The sequence below is a fragment of the Macaca nemestrina genome, chromosome 10, assembly GCF_043159975.1.
Source record: "Macaca nemestrina isolate mMacNem1 chromosome 10, mMacNem.hap1, whole genome shotgun sequence".
In the NCBI taxonomy this organism is placed as follows: domain Eukaryota; kingdom Metazoa; phylum Chordata; class Mammalia; order Primates; family Cercopithecidae; genus Macaca; species Macaca nemestrina.
Genome location: NC_092134.1, coordinates 134,157,155 through 134,169,809, shown reverse-complemented (window position 1 = coordinate 134,169,809; position 12,655 = coordinate 134,157,155). Strand labels below are relative to the sequence as shown.

At 33.8% G+C, this 12,655-nt stretch overlaps 1 protein-coding gene across 2 annotated transcripts in view; it reads left to right on the top strand.

Moving 5' to 3' along the window:
* Nucleotides 1-4,667: 4,667 nt before the first annotated feature.
* The window catches only part of LOC139355282 (killer cell lectin-like receptor 2), a 31,643-nt gene continuing 23,655 nt past the window's right edge, over nt 4,668-12,655 (top strand). Inside the window, exons 1-6 of one of the 2 annotated variants that reach the window (XM_071072262.1) lie at nt 4,668-4,750; nt 6,068-6,234; nt 7,284-7,373; nt 8,330-8,569; nt 10,268-10,410; nt 11,858-11,964. In XM_071072262.1, coding sequence (XP_070928363.1) covers nt 6,120-6,234; nt 7,284-7,373; nt 8,330-8,569; nt 10,268-10,410; nt 11,858-11,964 — 695 coding nt within the window. In that variant the 5' untranslated portion in view covers nt 4,668-4,750; nt 6,068-6,119. The remainder of the gene's footprint in view (nt 4,751-6,067; nt 6,235-7,283; nt 7,374-8,329; nt 8,570-10,267; nt 10,411-11,857; nt 11,965-12,655) is intronic. The other variant, XM_071072263.1, reaches the window with a different exon arrangement.

The window sequence follows — 12,655 nt, the reverse complement described above, 5'->3', positions numbered from 1 at the left end:
ACTAGTTTTATATGAAACTAGATTTTTATTGCACTCAGGTTATGTTCCTTTTACCTCCTTCCTTAATAAAGAGACCACTTGAAATAATGCAAGTACTGTTTCTGCACCTCATCCCACCTCTTCCCTATTTATGAGATGGTGCAGAACCCCAGCACAGTCTTTTCCATATAGTAGATGTTTTTAAGTTTGTTGAATTGGTTGCTGTCTTGCTCTGTCTTTAGATTATTTGCCTTTAGATTATTTATCTTGGGTATAGGTATTGGTATCAGGAATTGGTATCAGGCTGAGTCTATTTGTATGGATATTTTTAATGTAAACATAAATGTAACTGAGATGATTTATATATTCTATTGTTAGACTACTTTGTTTTGATTCGAAGTGTGTGAACCTGTGAGCATGAACTGTGCTGTAAGTTTAACCACTGACCCCTTTCATTAATAACTGGATTCTTAGCATGAATGGATAATGAAGTAGAATAGAAAATGTTAAAAATTTAATAAAGATAACAAAGATAAATGAAAGATTTGAGGGTGAGTTCAGAATCTGCCTTGGCTGACTTCCATATGATGAACAGTAAAGTTGGATAACTACCACTCAAAATCTCTGGACTACATTGTCCTAATTTGAACTGTGTGATGTGGTGGAGAGAATACTGATTTAAGAATCAGAAGTCTTAATTACAGATCAGCTTAACTATTTTCCCTTAAATTGCCATTGGGAATCCTTTTTTTGCCCTTATGTCATCATGGTTAACTTAGTTCCTGAGGTGGCCCTCTTGTTTGGTTTCTCAGAAATAAGAGGAAGGATGGTTACTGTTTGATTGGTTACTAGAGGTCCTGTTGGGACAATGTATTTTAAACTTAGAGCATTTGAATATATTTTACTGTAAAGACAAGAAGGACAAAAAGGGTGATTAGGGAAACAAAATCTCAAGGCAGAGATTTTTTTTTTTTTTTTTTTTTTTTTGAGATGGAGTCTCGCTCTGTCGCCCAGGCTGGAGTGCAGTGGCGTGATCTCAGCTCACTGCAAGCTCTGCCTCCTGGGTTCACGCCATTCTCCTGCCTCAGCCTCCTGAGTAGCTGGGACTACAGGCGCCCGCCACCACGCTTGGCTAATTTTTTGTATTTTTTTTTAGTAGAGACGGGGTTTCACCGTGTTAGCCAGGATGGTCTCGATCTCCTGACCTCATGATCCACCTGCTTCGGCCTTTTTTTTTTTCTTTACTGTAAGAGCCAGGAAATTCAGTGTCATGCAATGGGATAAAAGTTAGGCATTAGAACAAATAAAAAAAGGAGATGAGAACTTGTCTGGGTGAGGTTAGTCCTCGCAATGAAGTGATTCAGACCATCTTCCCTGCATGCTAGGGGTTTTTCCAGACATCCTTCATTTTAGTCTGGGGCAGGAAGAACAGGGTGCTGCTTTGAAGTGATAAACCATTGAGGTTTGACAGTGTGACCTGAAGGTTTGAAGGTGTGACTAGAAGCTGTGTGCTAAGCTTCTAGCTAACAGTATGGCCAGAAAGGAGTGAGTAAAATGTGTGGTTTCCCAAATAAAAAAGGCTTTTGCAGGAAAGGAGCCAGAAAATAAGCAAATTAATACTTCACATATTCATATTTGTGTGTTACGTGCATGTTTTGCACAAAAGTGAATTTGGAACACAAAGTACCAGAACATTCAAAACTCTCACATTTCTCTTCTTTCTGTTTTCTTAACTGGTTGTGATAAGGTTTAATACTTCCAACTGTGTGCCTCTTTAATCAAAAGGCCAAGTAGGGAGTTTCAATCCCATTTGAAGTTACTGTTATCTTCTGGTGCTGATTGTGTTTTCCTTTAAAGGAGAAATTTGCCTTTTCCAGCAATTCAGAGCTTGGTAATGAAGAGAATACAGAAGGAGCAGCTAGCAAATTTGACTTTCCCATCATCAGTTTCATTCTGCCTCTTTTCAAAACTATGAACAAATCTAGATTTTATAGTCAATTCCTTTTAACTTGATCCACTTTGTTCATCAAGTGCACTTGTAGGCATCATACCTCTTACATGTGCTGCAGTTTCAATAATGAAAAAGACAGACTTATGGACTTTATATTATGTTAGAGAGACAATACGTAAAAAGTATAAAAAAGGGTGCTCTGCACTTGTCTCCATCCTGAGAACTATTCATCTTTTCTCCAGCTATATGGATGTAAATCAAAACAGAAAAATGCCTCAACATCACCAGTATCTATCTGCATGGGGCAGTAAGATATGCAGCCACAGAATGGTTTCTCTAGAGCAATGGTGGCACTGGTACTCCAAGACTCATGGCAGGATGGAGAACCTGGCTCAGTATGATATGTCAGGATTTCTCGACTGCAGTCCTGGTGTTTCCCCTATTACAACCTTAGGGGAAGAAAAACAAGAAAACAGTTACTTATTTTGAAGTGTAAGAAATCCTGTCTGTAGTGCTAACGTTTATTAGTCCTAGCCTATGAAGCGTGTGATACTTTTATTGAACCTATGAGAAAAGTGAGGCTTGAGGATTTGGTTGACTTATTCAAATTTTATAGATAAGAACGACTTGAATCTTGGACTTCAAGTAACAATTTTTAACATTTATGAGAGCCTACCGTATACATGCCAGGTTGTAGTTAGACACTTTGAGATGGATCTTATCTCATTTAACCCTCACAGCAACCTTGGATGGCCAAAAAATTCACTGTTTTACTATGGTGAATACAGGACTTAGAGAAATGAAGTACCCTCCCTGAAGTCACATGTGGGAGCTAGGGGCCAGCATTTCAAGCCAGATTTTCCTGGTTCCAGGATTCATACTTTGTGGCAAGACCTTGTTGGAAGCCTAGGTCCTTCTGAATTCATGGTCCATTGTGCTCTGTCTTCAGTCAGGCCTGATTTTAAACAGGAATGAAGAATTAGCAATAACGTTTCCTTATGCAAGTCAATGAACTTCTTCACTTTAGTTTCTTCATTTGTGAAATGGGGACAATAATAAATACTTGTAAATGTTGGGAGGTTTTAATATGGTTATATTTACAAGAGGTACTCCAATACATGACAGTATCTCTGTCACCTTTTCAACATCCGCTATTACTACACCCCAGCCCCCGCCCCCGTCACCCACTTCCTATCTTTTCTCACAGAACTAACTTCTTTATTTCTTATTTTGGCATTGAGATAAAGGAATACGGACTATCTTTACTCTGATTTGGGATTGACAAAACCAATCCAGGATGGAGGGAAAGAAGAAAATGCCCAGCAGCAAGTATTCCTGAAGCGCCCAAACTCCACACATGAAACTTTACCTTCATTATCGAGTAAAATTAGCCTCTGGGAGATGTTTCATCTGACGGCCTGCACATGATGATGTGGCCGACTTCAGGGGCTACATGTCCCTGTATCAGCAATTTCCCCTGCTGCTCTGTGCCTCTCCATCCCACGCTCCTTATTAACCACTAACACCTGATTTGAAGAACAATTTCAGTTGGTTTCCTAGAACTGTAATCAGAAGATTGAAAAAAAATGAATCCAGTAAAAGTGAAAGTCAGTGAGAGATCTCAGTACATTCTGACAGGATCCACCTCACGGTAGAGTGATAAAATGAATTCTTTAAAGTCTTCAGTATAGGTGAAAATGTGAGGCCTTGCGGGAAGGTTTTAGGGACAGATTTATGAAGTGAGATTTCGTAGACTTCAAGTAGAGAAATAATTTGCCAGTATCTTTTTCTTAAAAAATCAAATGCAAACATTTTCACACACAACTGATGGAATATCAATGGGAACATCTTTTCTGGAGGGCATTTGGTGACATATTAAAGTTCTTTAAATACATATACCCTTTGACATCTAATTTTATGCTTAAAAAGTTTCCTAATGAAATATTCAAAAGTACAGACCAAATAGATTTTACAATGGCAAAAAATTGAAAACAATTTAAGTATCCAACAGTAGTGGATTGCCTAAACAAATGGTGGTTTGCCCCTGTGAGTAATATTTTAAAAATAACATTTCAGATGAATTTCTTTAAAATAATGGAATACATATTATTTATTAGAAAATAATAAATAAAAAATACTGTGTAAGGAATGATACCAACCTTGATAGTAAATGTAACATACAGAGAAAAAACTGGAAGAATATATGCCACAATTTTATAGTGGAATTATGGATGTTTTAAAGTAATTTTAAAAAATACACTTACCTGAAATAAACATAGATAGAAAAAGGAACTTGTAAAAAAATAGTGACATATAGGAGAACATTTCTAACAGAGAGACTATTATTTAAACTAAGAGATAAATATTTTAATCATTACACTTCTTTTATATATGTCTATATCTTTATACGTAGAATTTTAGTCATCTCTTTTACCAGCAGTTTCTCTATGTTAGTTTTTTGTTAATGATGTTTTATTTTCTCCAAAGATGTATACAAAATTTTATCTTTTCAGCCCTCAAATATTGATTTTGAGCATTATTTTGCAAAGAGTACTAAGTGGTTATTAGTTGAGATAGAGAATCTACAGCTCTTGACCATCTTTCCTTTCCCATCAGTATCAGCTTTCATCATACAATTTCCTCTTACCACTTTGGTCAAGAGGTGGGGCAGAAAATTTTGAGTTAGAATAACATTCGAAGACAATTTATTTCTGCCTTTCATGTTATAAACCCTTAGGGATCCAGGACCGGAAAGGCCAGCTTCTCCCTCATTTTGACATCAGCTTTCTCCACCTGCACCACTGCATAGCACAGATACAGGTAATATCCGCTTTTATTTTCTCAGATCTTTCTACCAGATTATCCTTAGTCTTACTAGTTCTAGAAATATGGCATTTAATTACAAATGACTTAGCATTATAACAGGAATGACAGGAAAGCATTCGCTACTGATTCTATTAGAGCTGCATTACTCTGAAGGAAATTGTAGTTCAGTATTAACAAAAAGTTATTTTCTCTTTCTCAATATGCTATGACTTTTGCTTTGTGTTATCAAAATAAAGAATAGAGATTTGAGGGGTTAATTACTTTTTACTTAAGTCTAACGATTTATGTATTTTATCCATCTTGAATGACTCTATAGTGGAAAATACTTATTTTTCTTAGGAAATTAGCGAAAATGTGACTGGGTTAGAAAATTTTGTAAATTAAAAAAATTTAGAAAAGAATATGGTTACATGTGCAATTTGTTTTTTCATATTTCTCGTTTCTTGGGTATCATCTTTTTATATTGACTAACATAAGAAGTAAATTTTAGGTATTTGCTATTTAATTATTCTTTTCTATATTGACATTTATTAATAAGTTGAATCTTTTATGGACATTAATGACTGCCTGTTGACAACTTTTATTTTCATTTAGGCTTCTCTGGCAATATAATATACTGGAAGATTATTTCTAAAATTTTAATGTACATGGAATAATTTGAGATTAAAAATACATCTGTCTGGGCTCCAACTGAAGTGATTTTTATTTAGTACATCTTGCAAAAGGCACTGAATCTGGAATGTTAACCAATTTGCAATATTAACCCTCAAATAATTCTTTTGTAGAGGGTATGTGTGATACATTTTGGGAAACACTCTGGTAGAGTCAAGTATGGTTGAAAAGAATGCAAGAACTTTGTTATATTTATATATATGTTAGAATACATGTAAGTTTTTAAAAGCCAAGCTATTTTTATTTTTTCAGAATTTAGATTTTTTGTTGAACTGATAGTTTTAAAGTGTTTCAGTGATTTACGGTGGTATCAATTTTGCCCAACATTTGTATATGTATTTTGAATATTTTGAGCAAAATTGGCTGGATGAATAGAACAATAATCTATTGGTAGATTTTTTTTTCTCATCATTTCTCTATTTTCTAATTATTATGACTGTGATCACTAGAAGTATAAATGACTTTAACAAAAATGTTGAAAGATTTTTCATTTCTTCTATAAATGAGGCTCACTCTACATGCTTTAGGCACTTAGTTAATAAACACACACCAACAGACACAGACAGACACACACACATCTCTCAGCATCAAATCCTGGTGTGTTCCTATTGGCTGACATTTTAATTTTTCTTTCAACAGAAGCCATCCTGTTGCAGGATTTGAATGCAAAACTTATCTTCTTACTCTAAAGATGAATGATCAGGGAGAGGTTTATTCAACCCTGAGATTTTTGCAGTCTCCTTCAGAGTCACAGAATAGATTAAGGCCTGATGATACTCAAAGGCCTGGGAAAACTGATGACAAAGGTATGCATTTTAAGCATCTACATTCACCTGTTTCTTATGGATTGTCAAACTTTTGACATTTGAAAAAAGATTCCTATCTGTACTTCTGGTTTTTGGCTGGTAATAAGAAACTATAATGGGATAGAGTAGTGGAAGTATTTTTTTTAAGTTATGAGGATGGAGAAATGAGTGAATTCTTTTAAATTTGAGAAGCTATTAGAATGTTTTTATTTAAATCTAGTCAAGAAGAATTTGTGAGGCCTTGATAATAAAGGACAGACTAGAGTCTGAAGAAAACCTTACGTTTTCTTAGAGACTTAAAAGTATAAGAGAGTGTGTAAGAAATGAAAAATCAATGTTAAAACAACATTTTTATGCAGATAGAAGATATTTTATATGCCTTAAGTATTTACCAAATCTTAATGGCAATGATGCAGAAACAATGTTTGAATCAAAAGGGCATTCTAATTTTTCTATTGCTCTCTCTCTCCCTTCAAATATGATCATTGTTAACCTCTACAATGAGAATAACTTTTACTGCTTTAATATAATCAGAGATAGAACTTTCAGACACTGAGGATCTCAAAAGCGAAAGGCTATAGTATTGTTTAGAGAAAAATAGAATTGATGAAAAAGGAAGAAAAGTTAATTTCTAGAAACTCCCTCAAAGATGGAGCCATCCATATTTGCAGCTTCAGAATATCCACTATTTGACTACTAATTTCTTAGCATTATTGACTGCTTTTTCCTTTCTCTTCATGATTAGTTGTGATCACAGGAAGGAGCACACATGCTAGCTTAGATTTTACTACATGTTTTGTGTCTACTGCTATTGGTGCTTTTATGCGGGATGGACTTTTTAAATCCTATAGAGCTATTCCTGTGTGGGGGATTTCTACAATGCATGCATGTACCTTCCAGATTACACATTTAAATATACTTATGTGATATATTTTTGTCAAAGTTTTAGAGAAGATTGTCTCTTTGTTTCAAATGGTTTCTCAGGTCAAGGTTAGTAGTGAGCCGAGCTCTTCCCCTGGTGATTATTTTCCTTATTTTTGTATTTAAAGAGTTTTCAGTGCCCTGGCGTCTCATTGCAGTGACTCTTGGGATCCTCTGTTTATTTCTTCTGATGATAGTCACAGTGTTGGTGACAAAGAGTGAGTAGTAAAATACAGCTGTCTTGTCTGAGTAGCAGCAGTAACCCCTAATTGTGCAGATATTAACCATGCTCCATCCATTGTTCCCCGTCTGTAATCAGAGAGTGTCCCAGGTGGCTTTGGCCTTTGTTGGTGATTTTTTTCTGGGCATATCACAGTGTCATTTTTAATGTACTTAACCTTGACCATGAATCTGTGATGAGCTGTCTCACTGTGTATAATACATGGTAATATTCCTTCTCATAGAGGATTTAGTAATACATGTATTCTGCCATTTGGGTTTGATTATTGTGAATCTGAGATAAACATTCTTTGAGGGACAACTGTTCAAAAGAAATTATGGCTTTCTCTTGACATTTCTCAAAGTATGTAATGACGAAATGGTTTAGTAAAACAATCTACACATGCTGTTACATAATATTAAATTTAAGCTTTATCTTTTGTTTGAATTCCTCATATCTTTAGAGAAAAATCACTGATATTTTATATTCAGATAAAATTACATATCTGGATCTTACTCTCTCTTCTGCTGCGGATATTCTATCTGCTCCAATAATAATTGTGCTATCCCTTCATGTTTCTTAGTTCAGATTTTCATATGCAGAAGATATGTGGTTAAATGTTGGCAAATTGACTTTTACTTTCGTGCTTATTTATAAATGATGTGTTGTTAAAAATGAACTAAACTGAGAAATAAGGTGTCACCTTCATAATTTTATTCAGATATTTTATTTTATTTATCCTACACTTAAGTTGCTAATGGTGAGAAATTTATGTTTCCCTTTTTATGGTCAGTTTGTTGAGGTATTACTTTCTAAATGTCAAATGAGTAATTAAAGTAATAACTAATTAAAGTAATGATTAATGGTTGTCAGAGTAAAATTTTTTCCTTTGTCTTAAATTTCAATATTTAACTATTATGAGTACTTATTTGTATTATATGTATGCTATTTTAGTCTTTCAGTGTGTTCAAGAAAAACATGAACAGCAGGAAATTCTAAGAAACTGTAGTGAAAAGTACATCATGCAAAATGATAACTACTTAAAAGAACAGCTTTTGACAAATAAGACTTTAAAATATGACAGTCTCAAAAAAGACAGCTTTCTGCAGAAAAAGGAACTGGATTCACTCCTCATGCTAAAGAGCAGATGTCATAGAGAAAATGAGATCGTTTTAAAATTTTTGCAAAATACAGGTACGAAGGAAATCTTGAAAGAAAGATTGCATGATTTTACATTATTTCTTCCCCTCCATAATCCTTGAAGCCTAATAAACAGGCTTATGATATGTATTAGTGATCTCTGAGGTCTACTGGGCAACTTTTATTCTGTGCCTTATAGATGTAGTGTGGGTATCTTGGAGGTTTGCTTGTTTCAAATACGGAATTGGGACTCCAGGATCCATGTTTGGATTAGTAAAAGCCTATAGTTCCCAAAACTCATTGGCACGTCTTACATTATTACTGCTCCCAAAAGGTGAACTAGTATGTAAACTCCCCTGAAAATTCTGATCATTTCGGTCCTGTGAGCAAATTAAAGACTTCCACTTTTTGCTGACATAGAATATGGAGGTTTTCAGTTAAAATATATTTGCACTAAAATGGGCACAAGGACTTTTATTTGGATGCTGTTATAAAGATAATTGTGTGTGTCATGCACGTATGTGTGTTTCCATTCTGCCTTGATTTCACATATTTGGTCTATTTGTGATCAATATGTACTCCCTCCTGCACATCTACAAGATTTGCCATAGTGTTAATGTTTGTGCAACTCTGTGTGATGATACCATTACAAGCACCTAAGGTATAAAAATATTAAATCTCATACAGTAAACTCTATTATCTTGCATAATGATGGAATTAATTGACCTGGTTAATCAACAATTACTAAATATTTGTTTAGGATTTAGAGTTTACAAAGAACTTTTGTATATTTAATCTCATTTAGGCATGGTAATTAGTAGAAATTTACCATCTCCATTTTTAAAGGTTGAGTAATATTTTAAAAATTTAGTATGGTATAAAATATATGAGGAAAAGAAAAAGTTAAAAAAAATTTTTCTTTTATTTAGAAAACATTCTAAAATCTTTTTTAAAAACTTAATTCAGTTTTATTATTTTTAGACAATTTTATTATTATTGATATACAAAAATGCATATTTTTAATGTTTTCAATTTGATGAATTTGGACAGAACTGAAACCATCACCACAATCAGAGTAATAGATATATCCATCATCTCCAAAAGTTTCCTCATGTCTTTTTATTTATTTATGTATTTGCGGTCACAACATGAGATCTACCCTCTTAATAAGTTTTTAAGTGTACGATACAGTATCATTAACTATTGGCACTACGCTGTACAGCAGATCTCTAGAACCTAGGCATCTTGTATGACTGAAACTTTATGCCATTGAACAACTCTTCATTTCCACTTCCCTCCAACCCTGGGCAACCACCATTATATGCTTCTGTGAGTTTAACTATTTTAGATCCCTCATATAATTGGAATAATAAAGTATTAGTTCTTCTGTGACTGGCTTATTTCACTTAGCATTATGTCCGCAAGGTTCATCCATGTTGTCATATACAGAAGGACTTACTTCTTTTAAAAGCTGAATAATATTCTGTTTTTTGTATATAACACATTTTCCTTAGCCATTCGTCCATCAATGGACATTTAGGTTGTTTCCATAGCTTGGCTATTGTGAATAATGCTGCATTGGACATGGGAGTGAAGGTATCTCTTGTATTCTAGAATCTTGATGAACCTCGTATTATCATTATTGATTGCTATTGGGATTTTATTTAGTTATGGAGGGCTGAGAAACATATTGCTCTGGTTAGCAGAATACCAGATGACAAGAAGTTTGATGATTCACCTAATATATTGTAGGCAAATTCTCTGAAGACCACTGGTCCTGTTGTGGAGTAAACTGTTATTATTTTACCATGCAGAAGAAAGACTGGAAGGGATGTAAACAAACTTGTCAACATTGTAGATCATCTCTTTTGAAGATAGATGACAAAGATGAACTGGTATTTTACATTCACTTTTATTCTCTTGGACTCTGTCTCTCAATGTTGGACCTAAGATATTGAAGACAGACTGGAGTCCAGAATGAGAGACCTTAGCTAGTCTTTGTGTGTCTGTTGTGTGAGCAAAATGGTATAGTTAAGAGGCTCCCAGGAAACACTCCCTGCTAGTGGTCATATAATTCTGCTACTTACTAAATATTCAATACATGTTATCTATCGTGATGACCATTATTATTAAGGATGCTGTTTGCGTCTTTGCAAATCATCTCCCTATGAGTGGTTATACCGCAGACTCCTTAGAAAGGGAGATGGATGACCTCTAGTATTTATTTAACCTCTCTGAGCCTATCTTCAAAATGGAGATAATAATGAGGAACATAAAAGTGATAACAGCTTTACCAATTTGCCTCAATAGTGATTTTCATTGCATTTGTAGGTAACACTTAACATTGTTATATATTATCTCAAGATGTGTATCTTTAAAACAGAATTGTAAAAAGAGAAAATATAGTGACATATTGTAACAATATTGAATGATAGTGATAACAATATTGAATATAACAATATTGAATTTTTAAAAAATTGTGTTTAAAATTTTTAAAAAGTGTTACTAATAAAAGTTATCCAAATACTCAAAACATGTTTTTATAGAGATATGTTTGCAAAGATTAGCCTGAAACCTTTATTCATTGTTTAGGAAAACAACAGAAAATATATATGCAAATCTAATGAATGTTTAAAATCATAGCATAAAAGAATTCATGATATCAAGTTATGAAATAATTTCATATGATAATTTCATATCAAGTGTAAAACAGTCACATTTAAACTTATATTTTAAAATATATTTAGTCATTTAGTCAGACATTATGTAATATGTCACTTGGATATATTACATTTTAGACATAGTAAATACTTTCAAATACTTCACCCATTCCAGCTGTGGAACTATAGCAAGGCTTCCTCTTATGGGGCTTAAGATTTTACTGCACCCCTATCATACACACACCTTTTTATTTTAATAGATTTGTTCTGAGGACTCCTTTCTTCACTTAAGATTAAGTGATGATCAATTTTCTACATCCTAAGTATTCTCCTGGCGTGTGATTTTGGATAGTTTCATAAAGCATTATAAAAATATTTAACAACTTTCCTGTTGGTAGATATTTGGATTTGAAACTTTCCATGTTTTAAATAATCTGTGATACTGACAGCCATTTTTTTAACATAAATGAATAATATATTAATACGAGGGGGAAATGACTTTGGGAAATGGAAAGGCAGGGATCTAGGGAAGAGAGGTTTTTCTAGTGCGAACGGATGAAGGATGATGTGGAGAGTAGCAGAGTACTGACCATAGAAACAGCCGGCCCCTTGACCTGTGCTTGTTCTCACTCATCACACAGATGGGAATTTAGTCACTTAATATGTTTTGTTTCTATTATAGGCCTTCATTCAATCTCAGATTTATGAAAATAATTACTGGATTGGATTATCATATGATAAAAGGGAAAGTAAGTGGAAATGGATTGATAATGGCACATCTCCTGGAATGTAAGTGTCTGGAATGCAGTCAAACAATAACACTGGTGTGGGGGGGTGAAAAGATTGTGTCTAAAGAGAGTCTCTTCTCATTTCACACAGTTTAACTCATTTTTAAGCAGGAGTCTTTAGTAACAATTAGAACAATGAGTAAGAGTGTTTTAGGAAGTATAGGTAGAAAAGGAAGAGAAGGCCATAAAGCGTTATTAATAATAATTTTAAAAGTATCATGCTAAACACATGCCCAGAAATATGTATTATGAGGTACATAAAATGAAACAAAATCATAAAGGAAGGTGGGTGGTACGAACTGATTGGACCATCCTGTAAGTCAGCCATAATGATCCCTCCCACAACCACAAATGAGTATCCTGAGTATCCAAAAAATTTATTTCGAGTTACTTTATATGATTAGTTTATACACACATAGCATATAAAACATGTAATATATATGTATATACACCTTCACTATAGACCTTCTATTTTGAAGTACATTATTAGTAAACTCTTGGGTTTACATTTAGTTCTAATCTGGTTAAACTATTCACTGACTTTTAAAAAATCTTAATTATTATAATTTTAAGTGTGGGTTCTGCAAGTATTGTAATTCTGGACTGCAAACCTGCAAAAGATGTCATGCAGAGGGAATTACCTTGATGTAATCATGTTCTTCAAGCACACTCCCAGGCAGACTATTCCAGAG